This window comes from Electrona antarctica, assembly GCF_951216825.1.
Source record: "Electrona antarctica genome assembly, chromosome: 4".
In the NCBI taxonomy this organism is placed as follows: domain Eukaryota; kingdom Metazoa; phylum Chordata; class Actinopteri; order Myctophiformes; family Myctophidae; genus Electrona; species Electrona antarctica.
Genome location: NC_136809.1, coordinates 38602402 through 38620016, shown reverse-complemented (window position 1 = coordinate 38620016; position 17615 = coordinate 38602402). Strand labels below are relative to the sequence as shown.

At 41.6% G+C, this 17615-nt stretch overlaps 1 protein-coding gene across 1 annotated transcript in view; it reads right to left on the bottom strand.

The window, feature by feature from the left end:
* LOC306922397 (glutamate receptor ionotropic, NMDA 2A-like) overlaps window positions 1–17615 on the bottom strand; it is a gene marked incomplete at both ends in the record, with an annotated part of 199283 nt that overhangs the window by 71017 nt on the left and 110651 nt on the right. Inside the window, 1 exon segment of the mRNA XM_079499963.1 lies at window positions 10406–10611. Within this exon segment, the coding sequence (XP_079356089.1) occupies window positions 10406–10611 (206 nt within the window).

The following is a 17615-nucleotide window of genomic DNA, read 5'->3' as shown; positions in this document are numbered from 1 at the left end:
ACAGGGTCAGATACTACAATACTAATACATTGGTGGAGTTCAATAGTAGGCCTATAGTACTAGGTAAGTGAGATAGATCATTGAATCACTTCAGCATGTGTGTGCAGTAATTACGCTCACTCAAATAAGAAGGACAGTTAAGATAGAGAATTCTTAAAGAATGTCCTGAAGGTCATGATCAAGGTAAAATCTTAGAGGTTGAAACGGTGTAAAATCAGTCAATCTCTATGTTATATTGTTTAGAGAATTACTTAGGATGCAAGTACAGTATACTGCAGGCATAGTTTTGTTAAATAACAATTGATTTGAGTAGTATTTGTAATGATGCATGACAGTTTGGTTGACGCTACATTGTGCTATACTCTTGTCTTCAAGACCGGTGAATTTAAATTGATAAATTGAATGTGTGTCACAGATGAGATGAGATGAGATTCAATGTATTGTCAGAGTACAGTACAGGTAAAGTACAGCGGAAAGTATTTTCGCATCTCACCAATAGTGCGAACATATCAGTAGAAGGATACATTAATAAGTAGGCTACAGTAGTAAGAGCAGGTATGAGCTGAATAAGGATTTGGGCAGGAAGAGAAGAACCCATTGACAAAATAGGTCATATTGTGATCTATTTTTTGGACACCCCAAGGTGGAGTATCATATGAGAAATAGAAGTATATGGTGTATTTAAAATAGGACAAGGTATGTGTTTCACTGTAAACATTATTCATATACGTGTGATAAAAGGGGTTTGTTTCGAGGGACGCCTTGAAACAAACAAAAGTATGTAAGAGTGTACTAAGATTGTTATGTTTCCTGTATGAATATTCTGATCCAAGTTTTCTTAGGTTCATGTGGAGGCGATCCAGATGGATGTGACATGAGATTGATTTCTCTCATATGTTTGTGGCATGGTGTTACTAACGAAATTTACTAAAGTGCATGTGTTGAAATTGTGCATGTACGCCGAATGTTATCTTGCTGTATTTGCAGGAAAAAGTATCAAAATCTGTGAGTATTACGTGGGTAAGTTATGCAACAACTTGATGTTTCCTGGTGGAATAATTGAGCATAGGAGGATGTTCTAAATCATGTTCTGTTGCAGTTATGCGATTAGTTCTGAACAACGGTATTGTTTGATGATGCCATACTAAAGAGACATATAAGAATGTGTTCAGAGATAAGATATCTACGCAATAGATAGTTGCACAAAAACACATATGCTTACTGAGAGTTAGAGTTGTACGTTAGAGCTGAGCATAGCTGCCTGGTTGAGTCAGAAAGAGCATTGAGAAGTGGTGGACTAGCAGTAAATGAAATTCGATAATACATGTTTATTGCTGCTGTAGCTACGTAGTATTGAGTCCACCATCAACATTCAAATTAGTAGTAATGTGACTGTATCTGAGCTGGATATGACATAGCGAAGGGAATATGATCCAGGTAGAGTAGGGCTTTTCAATGGTGTTGTAGTTTTTTTCTTTCAGCTCCATAATAATGAGAAGAGTCGTGTTGGAATAACATGACGAATGATGAAGTGGATCTGATGACATGGCTAAGTATCGTTTGGGGATGATATGGAATATGTATTATGAGAAGTTGTCAATTAAGTCAACTAACTAAGGTCCACTTAGATGCGGAGTCGGGTTGAATGAATGATAGTATGTATAGACTGGTTTATGAATGAATAGTTAATTTTGGTACTTACATTTCCGTGTTTAAGAGACAGTTGTGTTACATGATCAAGCCAAAGCTTATTATGCCTATCCATGTTGAGATAACACAAGGTAATAATGTGCCAGCTGATTGTTGTGGACAGAAGATAAGTACGGTTGATTAATGCAGGTTAAGTTCAAGACCCGACTTAAACTACCCATAATAGACCAGGGGTTGCTGTGACTGCTCCTGCAGGCTGGGGGCTTATATGCAGGCATGCCCACGGAGCGGGACCCGTGATTCTATATAAGGTCAGGGGCCATCTCGAATGAATGCCCGGCTCCGGTTAGGTGTGGTTAATGACATATTACTCGCATTGGTTTTCTTTCTTTTTCAGAAATGAGTGGTTAGTCTGCTGTCCGCGACGTGTCCACGCTGATGTCCCTACACTGGGGGATCAAGTGCTGTTAGCACTCTGGACTCTGAATCCTGCGATCATGTGCTCGGGAGCCGTTTCTGAATGATGTTGCATCACCTGTGCGGTGACAATTTCTGGTCTTTTGGAAGGCTGTGACGTGTGCAGTTCTGTCAAGTGGCCGATCTGCAAGCTCACGACATGTCTGGAGCTTGTGGATGTAATGCACATTGGTGTTTTGAGCTCTGTGAAAGAGCTGCTTCCGGTTTTGGATTGCTCTGTGCGGTGTGGACCACATGGCACCTGCAGTACAATGTCTGTGATGTGTGCAAGTGGACAGTTCTGAACGGACGCTTTCTGGTGCTGGGATGTTTTTTTGGTCTGAGGGCTACGACGTTTTGCTGTATGTTTAATTTGGCTTTGCCTTGTTTTGTTTGTTGTTGTGAAACTATTATACCACTGTGTATCGTAGGCCTTGTGTGCGGTCGCTCTATGATGAGGGCCATGTAGGAATTTTCCCTGTTTGTCTAACCCATTGGGTTCCAGGTTTTTTGCCTACATCTGCGATGTACTGATAAGTGGTGTTTAGGGGTTTTTAAATGTTTAAAAGTGGGGTAATGTCATAGAAATTTAGACTGCAAACATATAATAATACCCCTTTATTGCACTCTGATGTTATCTTATCTGTGACACCCCTGTGGTGCTGGTTGGTTACTTTATTACTGGCCCAAATTCCTTTGGGCTATGTTGGGGGATGTCTCTTGTGGGAGTGGAGACTATAAAGGCTGTGGCCTTATGTTTACTCAGAGAGTCAGACTGGGGTCTTCCGTTGCATTGAACTGGTCATGTAAGTTCCTGACTCCTTACTCGAGTAAATCTCTAATACTTCCAAACTATGAATCCTTGTGTTGCCTCATTATTATGTCTTCCTGAGCATGTGTCCCACAGATTGCCATAACAACTGGACAGAGACGATTGAATTATTTGCATATTCAATCATCATACTCGCGTGCACACAGGCATAGCATTGTTGTCTATCTGTGCCATATGGTTTGCTGTTGTCACCAACAATGTGCGCCGATTCCAGCTTTTGTCAAGTAAATCCCTGGCATCAGAGTGTCTTGATTTGACTTGCTATTTGTGCATGCATTCCTTATTCCATTGACAATAGCCAATATAGGCTATACTAGATGTATTCATAGTCATTTCTATTCCTATGAATGTACGGTGGTCTGTTGTTGCCTATTATAGTGGTCTAATGGTGCCTGTCCATTGTTCAGTGCATTACACTGTTGACGGTCATTTGTAAAGCTAAGCAATACTCTTATTTAAGTCCCTGCCCAGGTTGTGGGTTCGAATTCCATCAAGACCGGTGTCTTTGTCGGGTGTCTATACAAACACAATTGGCCTGTGTTCGGGAGAGGGAAGTCAGGCAGGGAAGAGTAACTTACTTAAAAGTAAGTAAAAGTCCGGAATTTAGAATTTACTTAACAAAATAATACAATTGTTGCTAACCTACTGCAACAGGAAGGGGAGGAGGGGGGGGGGGGGGGGTAGGGTCACACGCAGTGATCCAGTGATTACATGTGTAGAAGATACACACCAATGTTTTATGTTTTCGTTGAATTTAATTTAGTTTCATTGTGTCATTTAGTATTATAATAATAATAATAATAAATAATAATAAAACTGTATTTGTATAGCACCTTTCATGACATGAAATGCAGCTCAAAGTGTTTTACAGAGCAATGGAGAAAAAAAGCAAAGAAAAGCAAGGCATAAACATTAAAAAACAAGAGCAGTAATGCAATACAGTGAGGACATGAATAACAAAAAAATTAAAAGATCAATTAAAAGCAAGAGTGTAGAAGTGGGTCTTGAGCTGTCTAATTATCTTAAGGTAGTGTTTTTTAACGGGCGGCCTGCTGGCTGCTGTTGTCATGAAAGATACATTGTTGTTTGTTTCCTCGTCTGCGGCAGCTAGACGCCAGACAGCAGACAGTGCAGTGGACCAGCTTGTCATAGTTTAGTTATCTGGCCACAATTAATACATGCAGCAGAACTACTGCTGCAGAGCGCTCTGGGGAACAATGGTTTATGGACACAGTGCCACATCTGGAATGACTTTTTGATTAAAGCCAATGAGGCTGGCATGTCTTTTCGGGTGCAAAACGACTTGCTTCCATAATGCTTGTGAATAATGGATTTTGTGTAAAAACCCAGAAAGTTTCGATGTCTCCCATCCAAAAATCCAAAACATAGCAAGATCTATAAGCTGCATTAGTACTTAGTACTAATTAACCACTGCCTAGGGCGAGATTGGGCGAGGTAAATTAATGATCACAGACCGCCTAGGGCGAGATCGGACGAGATAAGGGTTTATAGTGTTTAATACTGATTTTTACCGGCTCTTGGCGTCATCGTCACCAGGCAACACTTCGCTCCCGCTATGGCGACGTCATCGGTTATTTTCCATCCTCGGATCTAAAAAACTTTTTGTATTGGACTTGAGCTCAGATTGAGGTGATCATACAAAACATCCATGTTTTTGGAGGTCAATAAAAAATCATCACGACCGCGCAGGACCGTTTCCAGCACTTATGATGAGAATGAAAGTATGTGCCCTGTGCCCAGGACATGATTCTGTGTTCCCGGAAGTGTGGACATTTCGGTGGTGTCGCTTCAAATAGGGACTGTGCGGGGTGAAAACCGTGCCATTCTGCGCCAAACCACTAGATGGGGCTGTGGCAGGGAAAGATTAAATAGGGCTTACTGTAAGTAGTTAAAATAAAACTGCAACTGGATTAGTTTAAAATTCATTCAATAGAGCATCATTTAGAGGTTTTTAGGGACACAATTATCCCCACTAGCTGCTGCAAAAGATAAACAATGGTAAGTTGGCTGGAAAATTGATCTGTTTTATAGTGCTGGAGGCCAGAAGTGCTTACCGGCCAACACACAAGCATTCTTTTTCATTTCTCCTTATTGAGATGCTTTACAGTCATTTTAGGATAATTATCTACACTTTAATGAGTGCAAATTGCTTTCTCGCTGTATCTCTCTGACTCTCTCTCTCTCTTTTTATCTCTCTCTCAGTCTCTCTCTTTTTATCTCTCTCAGTCTCTCTCTCTCTCTCAGTCTCTCTCTCTCTTTCTCTCTCTCTCTCTCTCTCTCTCTCTCTCTCTCTCCCTCTCTCCCTCTCTCTCTCTCTCTCTCTCTCTCTCTCTCTCCTTTTCTCTCTCCTTTTCTCTCATCTGTCTCTGTCATTCTCTCTGTCTCTCTCTCTCTCTTTTCTCTATGTTTCTGTCTCTCTATCTCCCCCCCAGATAACTGAAGAGGGGAGGGGGAGACTTTGCTGATGAGCTACTATTAGATAACCCAGAGGAGCAACTTTGGAGAAAGATTGCGACAACTTTTCCATTTCCATGGTTCTCACACTAAGACTCTAGAGAGGTATCTTTTACATTTCCATGGTATTCTCACACTAAGACTCTAGAGAGGTATCTTTTACATTTCCATGGTATTCTCACACTAAGACTATAGAGAGGTATCTTTTACATTTCCATGGTATTCTCACACTAAGACTCTAGAGAGGTATCTTTTAGATTTCCATGGTTCTCACACTAAGACTCTAGAGAGGTATCTTTTACATTTCCATGGTATTCTCACACTAAGACTCTAGAGAGGTATCTTTTACATTTCCATGGTATTCTCACACTAAGACTCTAGAGAGGTATCTTTTACATTTCCATGGTTCTCACACTAAGACTCTAGAGAGGTATCTTTTACATTTCCATGGTTCTCACACTAAGATTCTAGAGAGGTATCTTTTACATTTCCATGGTATTCTCACACTAAGACTCTAGAGAGGTATATGCTTTCAGAGAGATGACAGTACAAACCAATTGCGGGCCCCTAATAAGCAGGAAATGGCAACCAAAAAGCATTGAATAACAACAACTGACGTTGACAGAAGTTTTAATTAGCTTTGACACGGGGAAGAAAGGGACTGGAAATGTCTTTTCTCTTCGTCCCCTCCCTGTCCTCGTGCCGTTTAGAAGCACAACGCCGCAGGGCTGTGTCTAGACTTCACTCCCACTCATTATTACTAGGGTTGTCCTGATCGGATCGGGTGATCGGAAATCGGGGCCAATCACGTCATTTTCAAATTATCGGAATTGGATTGGGAGCCAGAAAATCGGGACATCCCTAGTATCAATATTTTATCCATATCATGATATTAGACTGGAAATTGTTTGTGATTTGGGATATTGTACTATTGTGATATGGCATAAAAGTGTTCTATAAAATATAAATATCGGATCGGGAAAAATCGGTATCGGCAGATACTCAAAATCTAATGATCGGATTGGGAGCAAAACAACATGATCGGGACATCCCTAATTATTACAGTGCAGGCTCTGCTCAACCTATTAAGACCTGAGGCCGCTACTACCAAATACGCCTTCTAAATCAGTAGTTCTCAAAATGATATGTATTTGGCAACCCTCATCGCAAATGTTTTGTGCCAGAGAACCCCAGACGACTTTCAAGATTTTAAAAACAAATTAGAAAATAGCAGATATCCAAGCCCAGAACACGGCATCTAAAATGACACAGATGCTTTCCCGGCTTGAATGGGTTAATGCCACCCGATAGGCCAGGAAGATTTAGACAATCATCTTGGATTAGCCCATGGTCGGGGATCATATTCAATATGTCTTATCACAATGATGCAAATAATAATAATGTTGTATTGACACCAAAACGGTGCAAGTGACGCATGCACATATCGACAGTTTACTTATATCTTCTATGGACGTGGTTCTCAACCAGTGGTCCGGGGACCACCAGTGGTCCTTGGAGGGGTTAGCGTCATAATCATTTTAACCACTTTACCATATTTTATACTTTGGATATGCATAAACAGCAGTTCTACAAGCTCATAGCGTGTCACTTCATGCCGTGCTATTAGCTTGCTGAAAGCTAATGGGACACTTGGTGGTACAGTACAGTACAGTACAGTACAGTACAGTACAGTACAGTACAGTACAGTACAGTACAGTACAGTACAGTACAGTACAGTACAGTACAGTACAGTACAGTACAGTCCCTTACTGTGTATATATATATATATATATATATATATATATAGGCTAGTACCCATCAAGGCATCCTTTGCAGTGAAGTTGCAGTTCTCCTTCTGTTGGGGGGGGGGGGGGGGGGGGGGGGTATACTAGTGTTACTAGTGTTACTATTGTTATTGCTACTACTTGTATTTGCTTGTATTTCCCTCTCTGTCTCTGCTCTTCTCTTTCCTCTGAATAAATAAGTAAGTACGACATGCTCAGTATAAGTCTTCCCTGGGTAGAAGGCAACAACAAAAGAACTTGTTATAAAAAGTAGAACAGCTAATAAGACACGTCTTATTAGCTACACCCCCAGTGCTGGGGGTGTAGATTAAAAAAAAAAAAAAAAACTAAAGTAATACGTATGTACAGTCTAGGGCATAAATTCATGAAAGAAAAAAAGAAAAATTAGAAATATGGAGATACGAGGTTTGTGCCCCAAATTTGTGCCTCAAAAGCATCAAAAGCAGCAGATCTACAAGCTAAAAACACATCGCTTGCGGATCTGCTACTTTTGATGCTTTAGTGCACATGTGATGCTGCAGTATCACCAAGCAGGGTGTTAATTTACGAGAAATGAAAATAAAAACGCAACGAGTTAGAACATGGATAGGAGGTTTCTGCCCGACAGCAAAGGATATACTGTGCAAAAAACAATGCAAATGAGATGCACATTGTCACAACATCACAGCATCAACAAGACAAGATGCAGAAAACAGCAACCATGCAGGAAGATCTCTATGCGTGTAGGTGTGTGCATGTACAGTGTGTGTGTGCAGTGTGTGTGTGTGTGTGTGTGTGTGCGTGCGTGCGTGCGTGCGTGCGTGCGTGCGTGCGTGCGTGCGTGCGTGCGTGCGCGCGCGTGCGTGTGTGTGTGTGTGTGTGTGCTGTTTACTTTCTATGTAGTTTACCTTTAAGCCTTGTATGTGTAATGGAGACCAATGTTCCTTTGCCTAATAAGTAACTCTCCTCACCTGGTAGCCTCACCAGGGTATTTAATAGGTGATTAGTTCGGTCAGAGCCAGTTCAGTGTAAACCAGCACTCTTTCAAGAGCTGCAGGTTGAGTGTTTCCTTTCTCTCAGGCCTTGGACAGGATAAGTCTGTAAGTCTGTGTGTCTTTTGTTAAAGTTTATGGCTCTTAAAGCAATATGCCTTTAAGTTTGTTTAATCGTTCATTTTGCAACTTGTGATGCATACAAATAAATGGTTTGGTTTATGATTCTACTTTGACACAAATGTCTGTGTTTTCTATTTTTCTGTATTGCAGTTTTACAATTTAATCACCAGTAAAGAAGTTAAACCAAGTCACTGCCATTTGGAGCTTTATTGGGAACTTTGTTAGCTGTCTGCCAAGCCATACAGACTGTAGTGTACACCGAACGTATAGTAAGGGCAGAACAGTGTGTGTGTGTGTGTGTGTGTGTGTGTGTGTGTGTGTGTGTGTGTGTGTGTGTGTGTGTGTGTGTGTGTGTGTGTGTGTATGTGTGTGTGCAGTATGTGTGTGTGCAGTATGTGTGTGTGCATGTACAGTATGTGTGTGTGCTCTCATTTCTGCAGAAGAATATTTGACTGCATCCATAGGCTGCAGAGACTGAACACACACACACACACACACACACACACACACACACACACACACACACACACACACACACACACACACACACACACACACACACACACAGACGTTCACATAACAACAAAAAAGGCATGGGAGAACAAAGCTGATAAAAGCTGCTTTAATCCTGACTTAATGACGGGAGTCTACTGGTGTAATACACAGTATAGTGCACGCATGAGCACACACACACACACACACACACACACACACACACACACACACACACACACACAGGCGCAGGCGCTTATGTTAACGCAGGGCACAAAAGGAAACCCCACAAAGATCTGTTGGGTTCAATGGTCTGTGGGTTGAATGAATGTACACAATAGCTAATATCAATATGGGTGGGAATTACATACTGTATATCCTCTTTAACACGGCTGCCTGAGAAGTGTGTTAACCCATCTGTGACATTTTAGACTTCAACCATATTTTATACTAGGCTATAGATACTAAAAATAGCAGCTATAAAAGTGTCGTGCCACGCTATGAGCATGTAGATTTCCTTTTTTTAAGTGAAAACGTGTGCAAATCATTTAAATGAACATTTTAATGTTACCTCGGGGGGCCCTGGAACTAAATATTTTTAGATGGGGGTCGGCGGCCAAATACATATCATTTTGGGTGACAAAACAATACATTTCTAAAACGACAAATAATTTATCTATCTATCTACTGTATCTATCTATCTATCTATCTATCTATCTATCTATCTATCTATCTATCTATCTATCTATCTACAGGTTTTACAGAAAACGTTTTGTAGAATGGGCCACAGGTCTTAATGGGTTAAGACTCATACAGCACAGTACGCTGCGATCAAGAAGAACAAAAGGAACCAGGCTGTTTAAAAGACGACCTTGAAACTTGTGAAAGACAAACTGGACAGAACGGTTGACCGACTCCAAACTTTAGGTCGGTAATGATTCATTTCCGAGCTTCATGATCTCATGACTGACATTGTAGCGATGCGAGGCACGGCATCAGACAAAACAGCAAAGCGCTGGAGCATCACAGACTAATGAATGGCTTCTTTATCTAAAATTAAACAAAGTGAGAAAGCATTTTGTTGCCAAGTGCATCTTCATCACAGTCATGCAAGTCAAGGCGAGACATGGCATATTTTTTTATTTCGTGGTAGGAATTGAATTGTTATCCCTGTCCCAGACTGCATAATCAGATAATCAGCCCAAATCAGATTTCCTATCCAGATTGGAGAATCCATGTTTTGTTTTTCTTCTCAGTCTTCATATAAACAAATTTGGATAAGCCACAAATCAGATTAGGGCTGGCACTGGAGCAAACTGCGTACAGGCAAATAACATCACAATGTTTTGACGTCAATATATCTTCATCAGGTAAGGCTACAAATGACTTAAATTTGTGAGAATCAAGAAGGGCAGGCCCATTTGTAGCCACCTGTAAACCTGTACAGTAAACCATGTCTTCATGTTAAGACCTGATAAAGATGTAGTGACATAACGTTATTCATTTGCACAATGCACACGCAACACACATGTATACCTACAGGTCAGTGGCCAAACCAACGCACAAACACGGATGGATAAAGTCATGTGCATGTGTCTGACCTGCGCAGTGCACTTGGCGGCAGTTTCCCCGGGCTCCTGTCTCCCGGTTGGCTGTAGCAGCTGCCCTGGGCCTCTGGCAACTCCCCCTTCTCTCTCAACATGGCGGTTGCTCCTGACATGATGACACCCACGCCGTCTCGAACCCGCGTCTCCAGCGGGTACTCCCACTCGTCGTACGACACCGAGATCATGCCCAGAGGGAACATCTGAGGAGGGCAGTGCATGGAGCAAGTACTTTAACATCTGAGGAGGTCAGTGCATGGAGCACGTTCTTTACATAATGCAGTGGTTGTAAAAAAAAGAAAAGAAAAAATAATTGTCAAGCTTTTTCATCAAACACTGTACACTCAAGAGAATGTCCCCACTACCACCCTTAGATCTCCATATTGATTGATTGTTGATCTGACCTCATCAAACCCTGTACACTCAAGACATGCTCCATATATGGACAGTACAGAATTAATTCCATGTTGATCTGACCCCCCCATGCCAAAGCGCCAGCGTTCGCCCAGCAGTCTGCCGCCAACAAGGCGGATGCGTGCACACTTCTTGGCTTGCACGCTTCTCGGCTTAGGCGTCTTACTGGTTATTATTATTATTATGATTTACAATTCTCATGTACTGTAAAGTAAATGTACCGGTAACTCAAAACTGCACTTGAGATACAGGTATGACCTTGATCTCATGCTGGGAAAATCAGTCGCCAGAGATGGTAGTAAATTGTCGGGCAGAAACCTCCTATCTCCACATTCAAACTTGTTTTTCATACATTAACGCCCTGCTTGATCACACTACAGCATCACACAAAAGCATCAAAAGTAGCAGATCCGCAAGTTCGAAACGTGGCGCAAAGCGTCGCATTTCGATCTTGTAGATCTGTTACTTTTACGTAACTGTTTTTGAATCATGAAAAATAACTGTTTTGGACATAATGAGGTTTCCACCCGACAGAGACGAAATACACTTTCCACCACTTGTATGGTGGGGTTCTTTGAACATAGAAAACACTAATAATATAGCATAGTGTCTAAGTGAGAGTTAGACAGTGATGGTGAGGAGGCGCAGTGGGAGGAACAACGGCATCATCTATCTGGCAGCTTCTGGAATCGTCGGGTGGGTGTTGGCGGGAGGTGTCCGATTTTATTTGTCACTTATTGTTTTTGTGGGTTTTTTTCTTCTTCTTCTCCTTCCGCCAAAAATAGCAGTTCTGGCTGAACCGTGCAGTAGGTTTTCGTGACATCTGGTAATCTGGTAGAGGGCCATGCCAAATGGTGACTATGCGAAGCCCATGACGATTGGCCAAATGGTGGCGCTATAGCACTCAATTGAAAATGCAAACTTTGAACGTGCATAGCTCATGAACCGTTTGACCGTTGGCAATGACACTTTGATACACATATGTGTCTCCTCATGCCGAACAACTTTCGTGTTCTGACTTTTGACCTCTGACCTTTAGATCACTCACCATTTTGAATTATATGAAAAACAGTTAAAATGTATCTCCTCCCAGGATCTTTGATCAAAATGCACAAAAACGTCTACACGTGAACTTTGAAAATCGTAGTACGTTTTTTTTAAGTGACTTTTTTTTTTGTATTAGCCAATGAAAATTGCTGGTTTGTGAAAATTCTTCTTCTGCCTCTAATACATACATGCAGCGTCATATGCTTATGTCACTTTACAGTATAGTAGAGGGTCATGCCAAATAGTACTGAAAGCAGTTTTACTCCAATTAGCCAAAGGGGGGCGCTATAGCATTTCTTTTTTTTAAATGAAACCTTTGAACGGTCATAACTCGTGCTTTGTTTGGACAAAAGTCATGGCACTTGTTTCCACATGTTCCTTGACTCATGGGGAACACATCTGTCACTTTGACAAGTAAGCTCCGCCCACAGTTTTTCTGCCATTTTGAGGAGTTTGAAAAATTCTTATACCTGATTTTCTGCCTGGATTTTTGAGCAATTTGCGTGAAACGTCCTACACACAATCGATGGACCATTACTGAAATACCGGTTGAAGAGAAGTTTGTACGTGAAAACATGAACATCCAACATACTGTAGAAGTGGATAATGACATGCCCAAAATGAAGACACACATACGTCTTACCAAAACACTGAATGATGTTACTGTTTACAATAAAACAACTGACTGTGTCCAGATAGCTCAGTTGGTTGAGTGCTTGCCTTCAGACCACAAGGTTGTGTGTTCAAATCCGGGTACGGACAACTCAGCCTGTGAGTCTTATTTGTGCATATTGTTGCATAGGACTTTTCTGTGTGGATGTATGGGCTGTCGAGGCCAGAAAATAGTTTTTTGCCACTCAGTAGGTATTCCTGCATAACTTCCGGGTTTGATGATGATGTCACGCGCATACCCTCTATAGTCTTCTTTCTTGGTCCCGCCTTATTGCAGCTATATTTTTGGATTCATTTTTTCTTGTTTTGTTTTTTTTGGGGACTAAACTACTATGTCATCCAGTTACGTACATCAAGCAATATTATCTACGGTCTGAAGAGTCCAGGCAAGCAGTTTAACGACAGGCAGGTTGTCGAGATATACAGGAGATAACTTTTCTATCATATTTATTTACCACAATCACAACCAGCTGTAGGACAAAGTACTCCACCCCAGTACTTAACTCGGTCTATGCCGAACCTGTGATTTCTCTGGAAAATCGGGAAAACCCTCCTTTGCCAAGGAGGTTAATGTCGTTTAATCCAGAATAAATAGTAATTTATTTACCGTTTTTAGCATCCGTGGCTAGCCTCCAGTGGCACCCATTGTTGTGACGTCATCATAATCAAAATCGACCTCGCACACGCAATCCAAAGCATTTTTAGGGCTCAGATTGAGATAAAGGACCATATTTACAGCTCAATACAACTCTAATCCGACCTTGCGAGTGGGAAACCATTGTTGACATGTTGAGATGACGCTCTGGATTGAAGCCATGTGCGTCACACAATTACTTCCCCCTCAACTAGGCTCAGAGAGCAGACGCTAAAGGCTGCCTGTCTACTCAAAGGTATTGGTATCTAAATGTACTTAAAATAACAAAAGTAAAAGTACTCATTGTGCAGAAGGTCCCATTTCACAGGTTTTCAAAAGTATAAAATGTATACAAATCCTTTGAAAGTAGCAGATCTACAAGCTCTCAACTCATTGTGAGCGTGTAGATCGTCTATCTTCAAATTGCCAAAATGTATATGGCTGATTATGGTAATAATAATCAAATTTGACAAAGTAAGAAGGAAAAGTATTTAAAATTGGAAATACTAAAAACTACCTCAAACTTTTACTTAAGTACAATACAATTAAGTATTTTAATTACTTTAGTTTACACCATTGACAGCTATGCCATCCAGTCACATCATCAAGCCACATCCCTGATACGGTCTGTAAAGTTAGGTAGGCACTAGTTTAAGCACAGACAGACAGACAGACAGACAGACAGACAGGATGTCAAGATACACTTTAGTGTTTAGTTAAACGACAGACAGACAGACAGGATGTCAAGATACACTTTAGTGTTTAGTTAAACGACAGACAGACAGACAGACAGACAGACAGACAGACAGGGCGTCGAGCTACAATTTAGTTAAAAGACAGACAGACAGGATGTCAAGATACATGACAGACAGACAGATAGGGTGTCGTGATACAATTTAGTTTAAGCGACAGACAGACAGACAGACAGACAGAGATAGGGTGTTGTGATACAATTTACAGACAACATACAGACAAGAGTGTCGAGGAGAAAACTTTTTCTATCATTTCCCCACAACCAGCTGAAACCAATATGGCAGGCCTAAGGCCAACGCCAGTCCTTCCAGAACAGAACTCAGCAGCAAAAAAATAAAATAAAGATGCCGCGTTGCCTTATTTCCAGACAACATTTCTGATTAGGGTCCGAGGCGAGTTGTTTTTACTGGTGGTGTGAGCAGTCGAGTGAATAGACCATCCACACTTCTCAGCTGCAGCCCCTGAGGCTATGGTCCGACAAGAGGCTGACATTTGTGTTCAAAATAGAATTTGAGGGCTTTCGACTCGCCTCAGGTAACGTCATAGGGATTAATCTCAAATCCATGTCAACATGCTAGACTGTGCACACAGCCCCAAGTTTGCGTTACATTTAAATTACCGGTAGGTTTAAAACTTTTCCTTTTTTTGTGACTATGGCTTGTCTTCAAGAAAAGGGAACAGGTGGTAGATGGTTTAAGATCAAACGCAATACACAATACAATATTTAAACATTTTAAGAACGTGTCATTACACATTTGTCATTTTCATGGGAACAAAATATGACAGCTACTTAGATAACAATGTAACACTGTCAGTGATGTTAGTGCCTGCGTGTGTGACAATAATGCAAACATAGTTTGTCTGGGGTTTAAATAATGCATGTTTATGCATGCTAAATATAACTGTGGGATCAGACAACCGGGTCTAGAAACAAAAATAAAGCGTGTTCCTTTCGGGCTTCATTGCTGAATATTATTATTAGACACAGCGCAAAAAGACAGAGAAAGTGGATAAAACATTGCACACCCTGCATGTCTGCGATGTTTATTACATGTCACACAAACATGGAATTCTCTACTTGATTTATCAACCTGGCTTGGAATGTATTATATTCGTTATAGACTCACAGACAATATTTTTGCGTTCTACCTTCATTAGTCACCCTTCATTTCATTTTCAGTTTAGTAAATCTAAGCCTCTTTTTTCCCCACAGAGAATGTTTCCCCTTTGACAACATGACGTTGCACAGCGGGCTACTAACTGACTGTCTGTCAATGGGATCTGTTAAAGGAGTAGTTCACCCACAAAATTAATTATTTTCTATCAAGTACACATGCCATGAAGCCTTGAATGCATGGAGATTTGTTTTTGTCGCATTCCTGAGCCAATCATTTGATGACCGGTGGAGTCTGAGACTCTTTGAATCATCAGCGCCCATACTCTGGGGTTGACTCTATCAGCACCCATACTCTGGGGTTGACTCTATCAGCACCCATACTCTGGGGTTGACTCTATCAGCACCCATACTCTGGGGTTGACTCTATTAGAGCCCATACTCTGGGCTTGACTCTATTAGAGCCCATACTCTGGGGTTGACTCTATCAGTGCCCATACTCTGGGGTTGACTCTATCAGTGCCCATACTCTGGGGTTGACTCTATCAGCACCCATACTCTGGGGTTGACTCTATCAGCACCCATACTCTGGGGTTGACTCTATCAGCGCCCATACTCTGGGGTTGACTCTATTAGTGCCCATACTCTGGGGTTGACTCTATTAGCACCCATACTCTGGGGTTGACTCTATTAGAGCCCATACTCTGGGGTTGACTCTATCAGTGCCCATACTCTGGGGTTGACTCTATTAGTGCCCATACTCTGGGGTTGACTCTATCAGCACCCATACTCTAGGGTTGACTCTATCAGCACCCATACTCTGGGGTTGACTCTATCAGCGCCCATACTCTGGGGTTGACTCTATTAGTGCCCATACTCTGGGGTTGACTCTATTAGCACCCATACTCTGGGGTTGACTCTATTAGCGCCCATACTCTGGGGTTGACTCTATTAGCGCCCATACTCTGGGGTTGACTCTATCAGCACCCATACTCTAGGTGAAGTTGGCGAAACAGCCTTTCTGTGTGGAGCTTGCATGTTCTCCTCGTGTCCCCGTAGATACCCTCACAAAAAACATGCAGTAATCCTGGTCTCTATCCTGGTCTCTCTATACTAGGAACTGGTTTGAATAACGTGTTCCTTCCACTCGCTAGGACCTAGCGAGTGGAAGGAACACGTTATTCAAACCAGTTTGCGGCTAGGTCATACCAGGGAAACTCCCCCCCTGTCAGGTGGGGGGGAGAGCGGCCTGCTCTCTCCTCATGCATTGAAGGAAGCATGGAACTCAGCTTGGAGCTCTTCCCAGGTTGGCAGAGGGAGAGTAGCGCCCAGGATTACAGCTTAGACAATTGGGACCGGGTGATGAATCGGTTACAAAATATTGGCTCAGGAATGCGACAAAAACGAAATAATCTCCATGAATTCAAGGTTTCATTGATGGAAAATAAGTCATTTTTGGGGTGAACTACTTCTTAAACCTCATGGTCACATGACAGCTAGGGGTGTGCAGCTGGCAATAAAACAAACCAAAACGCCTCTGATCACATCGAAACAGATCGGTTGCATGTTTAACCCTTATTTATTTTTTTATTTTTTTAACCAGACCTTGTTTCTAAATCAAGTGCAAACTCAGCCCAGATGGTACATCAGTTGCCTGGGAGCCTGTAAACAAGCACACCCTCATGCTGCTCATGTTTACAGACATCCCACATGCAAACTGTCCGTCATGCCTTTTTTGGACATTCACATTCGTCAAGCACTGGGAATGAGCTTTGTTTAATAAGTGGAGCCTACGATTCAGACCAAACATTTCTGCCATAACCTTTAAAAAAAAAAAACACACACATAGAAAGTCACACATTACTCCTGTGCTTGCGGCCTTGCACTGGCTACCAATCGACTCCAGAATTCAATTTAAAATTGTATTAATTACCTATAAATCTCTCCATGGGCTGGGCCCAATTTATTTAAGTGAACTGGTGCAGGTCTTCAGACAAAGGTCTTCTCACTATCCCCACTACTAAGCTGCGAACCAAAGGAGATCGAGCTTACGCATTAATGCACCTACGCTGTGGAATGACTTACCACTTTACTTGAGAAATGCTGTGTCTGTTGAGAACTTTAAGAAGCTGCTAAAAACTCATTTGTACCGCAAACATTTTGGTTTGCTTTAGTGATTATTTAAATTTTATGTTGATTTCTATGTTCTGTTTCTGTTTTTATCTATTTCTATGTACTGTTTTTGCTGCTCTGTTTCTTATTTCATTGTTGGTTTTATCTCTGATTGTGATGTTCTTGTTTTATTCCTATTATTTTATTGTACAGCACCTTGTAACAACTGTTTTGAGAGGCGCTTTATGAATAACATTACCTTACCTTACCTTACCTTTTCAAAGCCACTCGCTGCTGGCAAAAAAAGAAAAAAAAGGATTTTCCCCATGACACGGGATATTTTGTCTGCAACACTCCAACGGGGTAAAACCCTGCAGTCTGTCTGCGTGGGTGGGCCTCCTCAGAAAGAGAGCGGACGGGATAGCGAGCCACAGAATATTGGGAGGAGGCTAATATAAAGA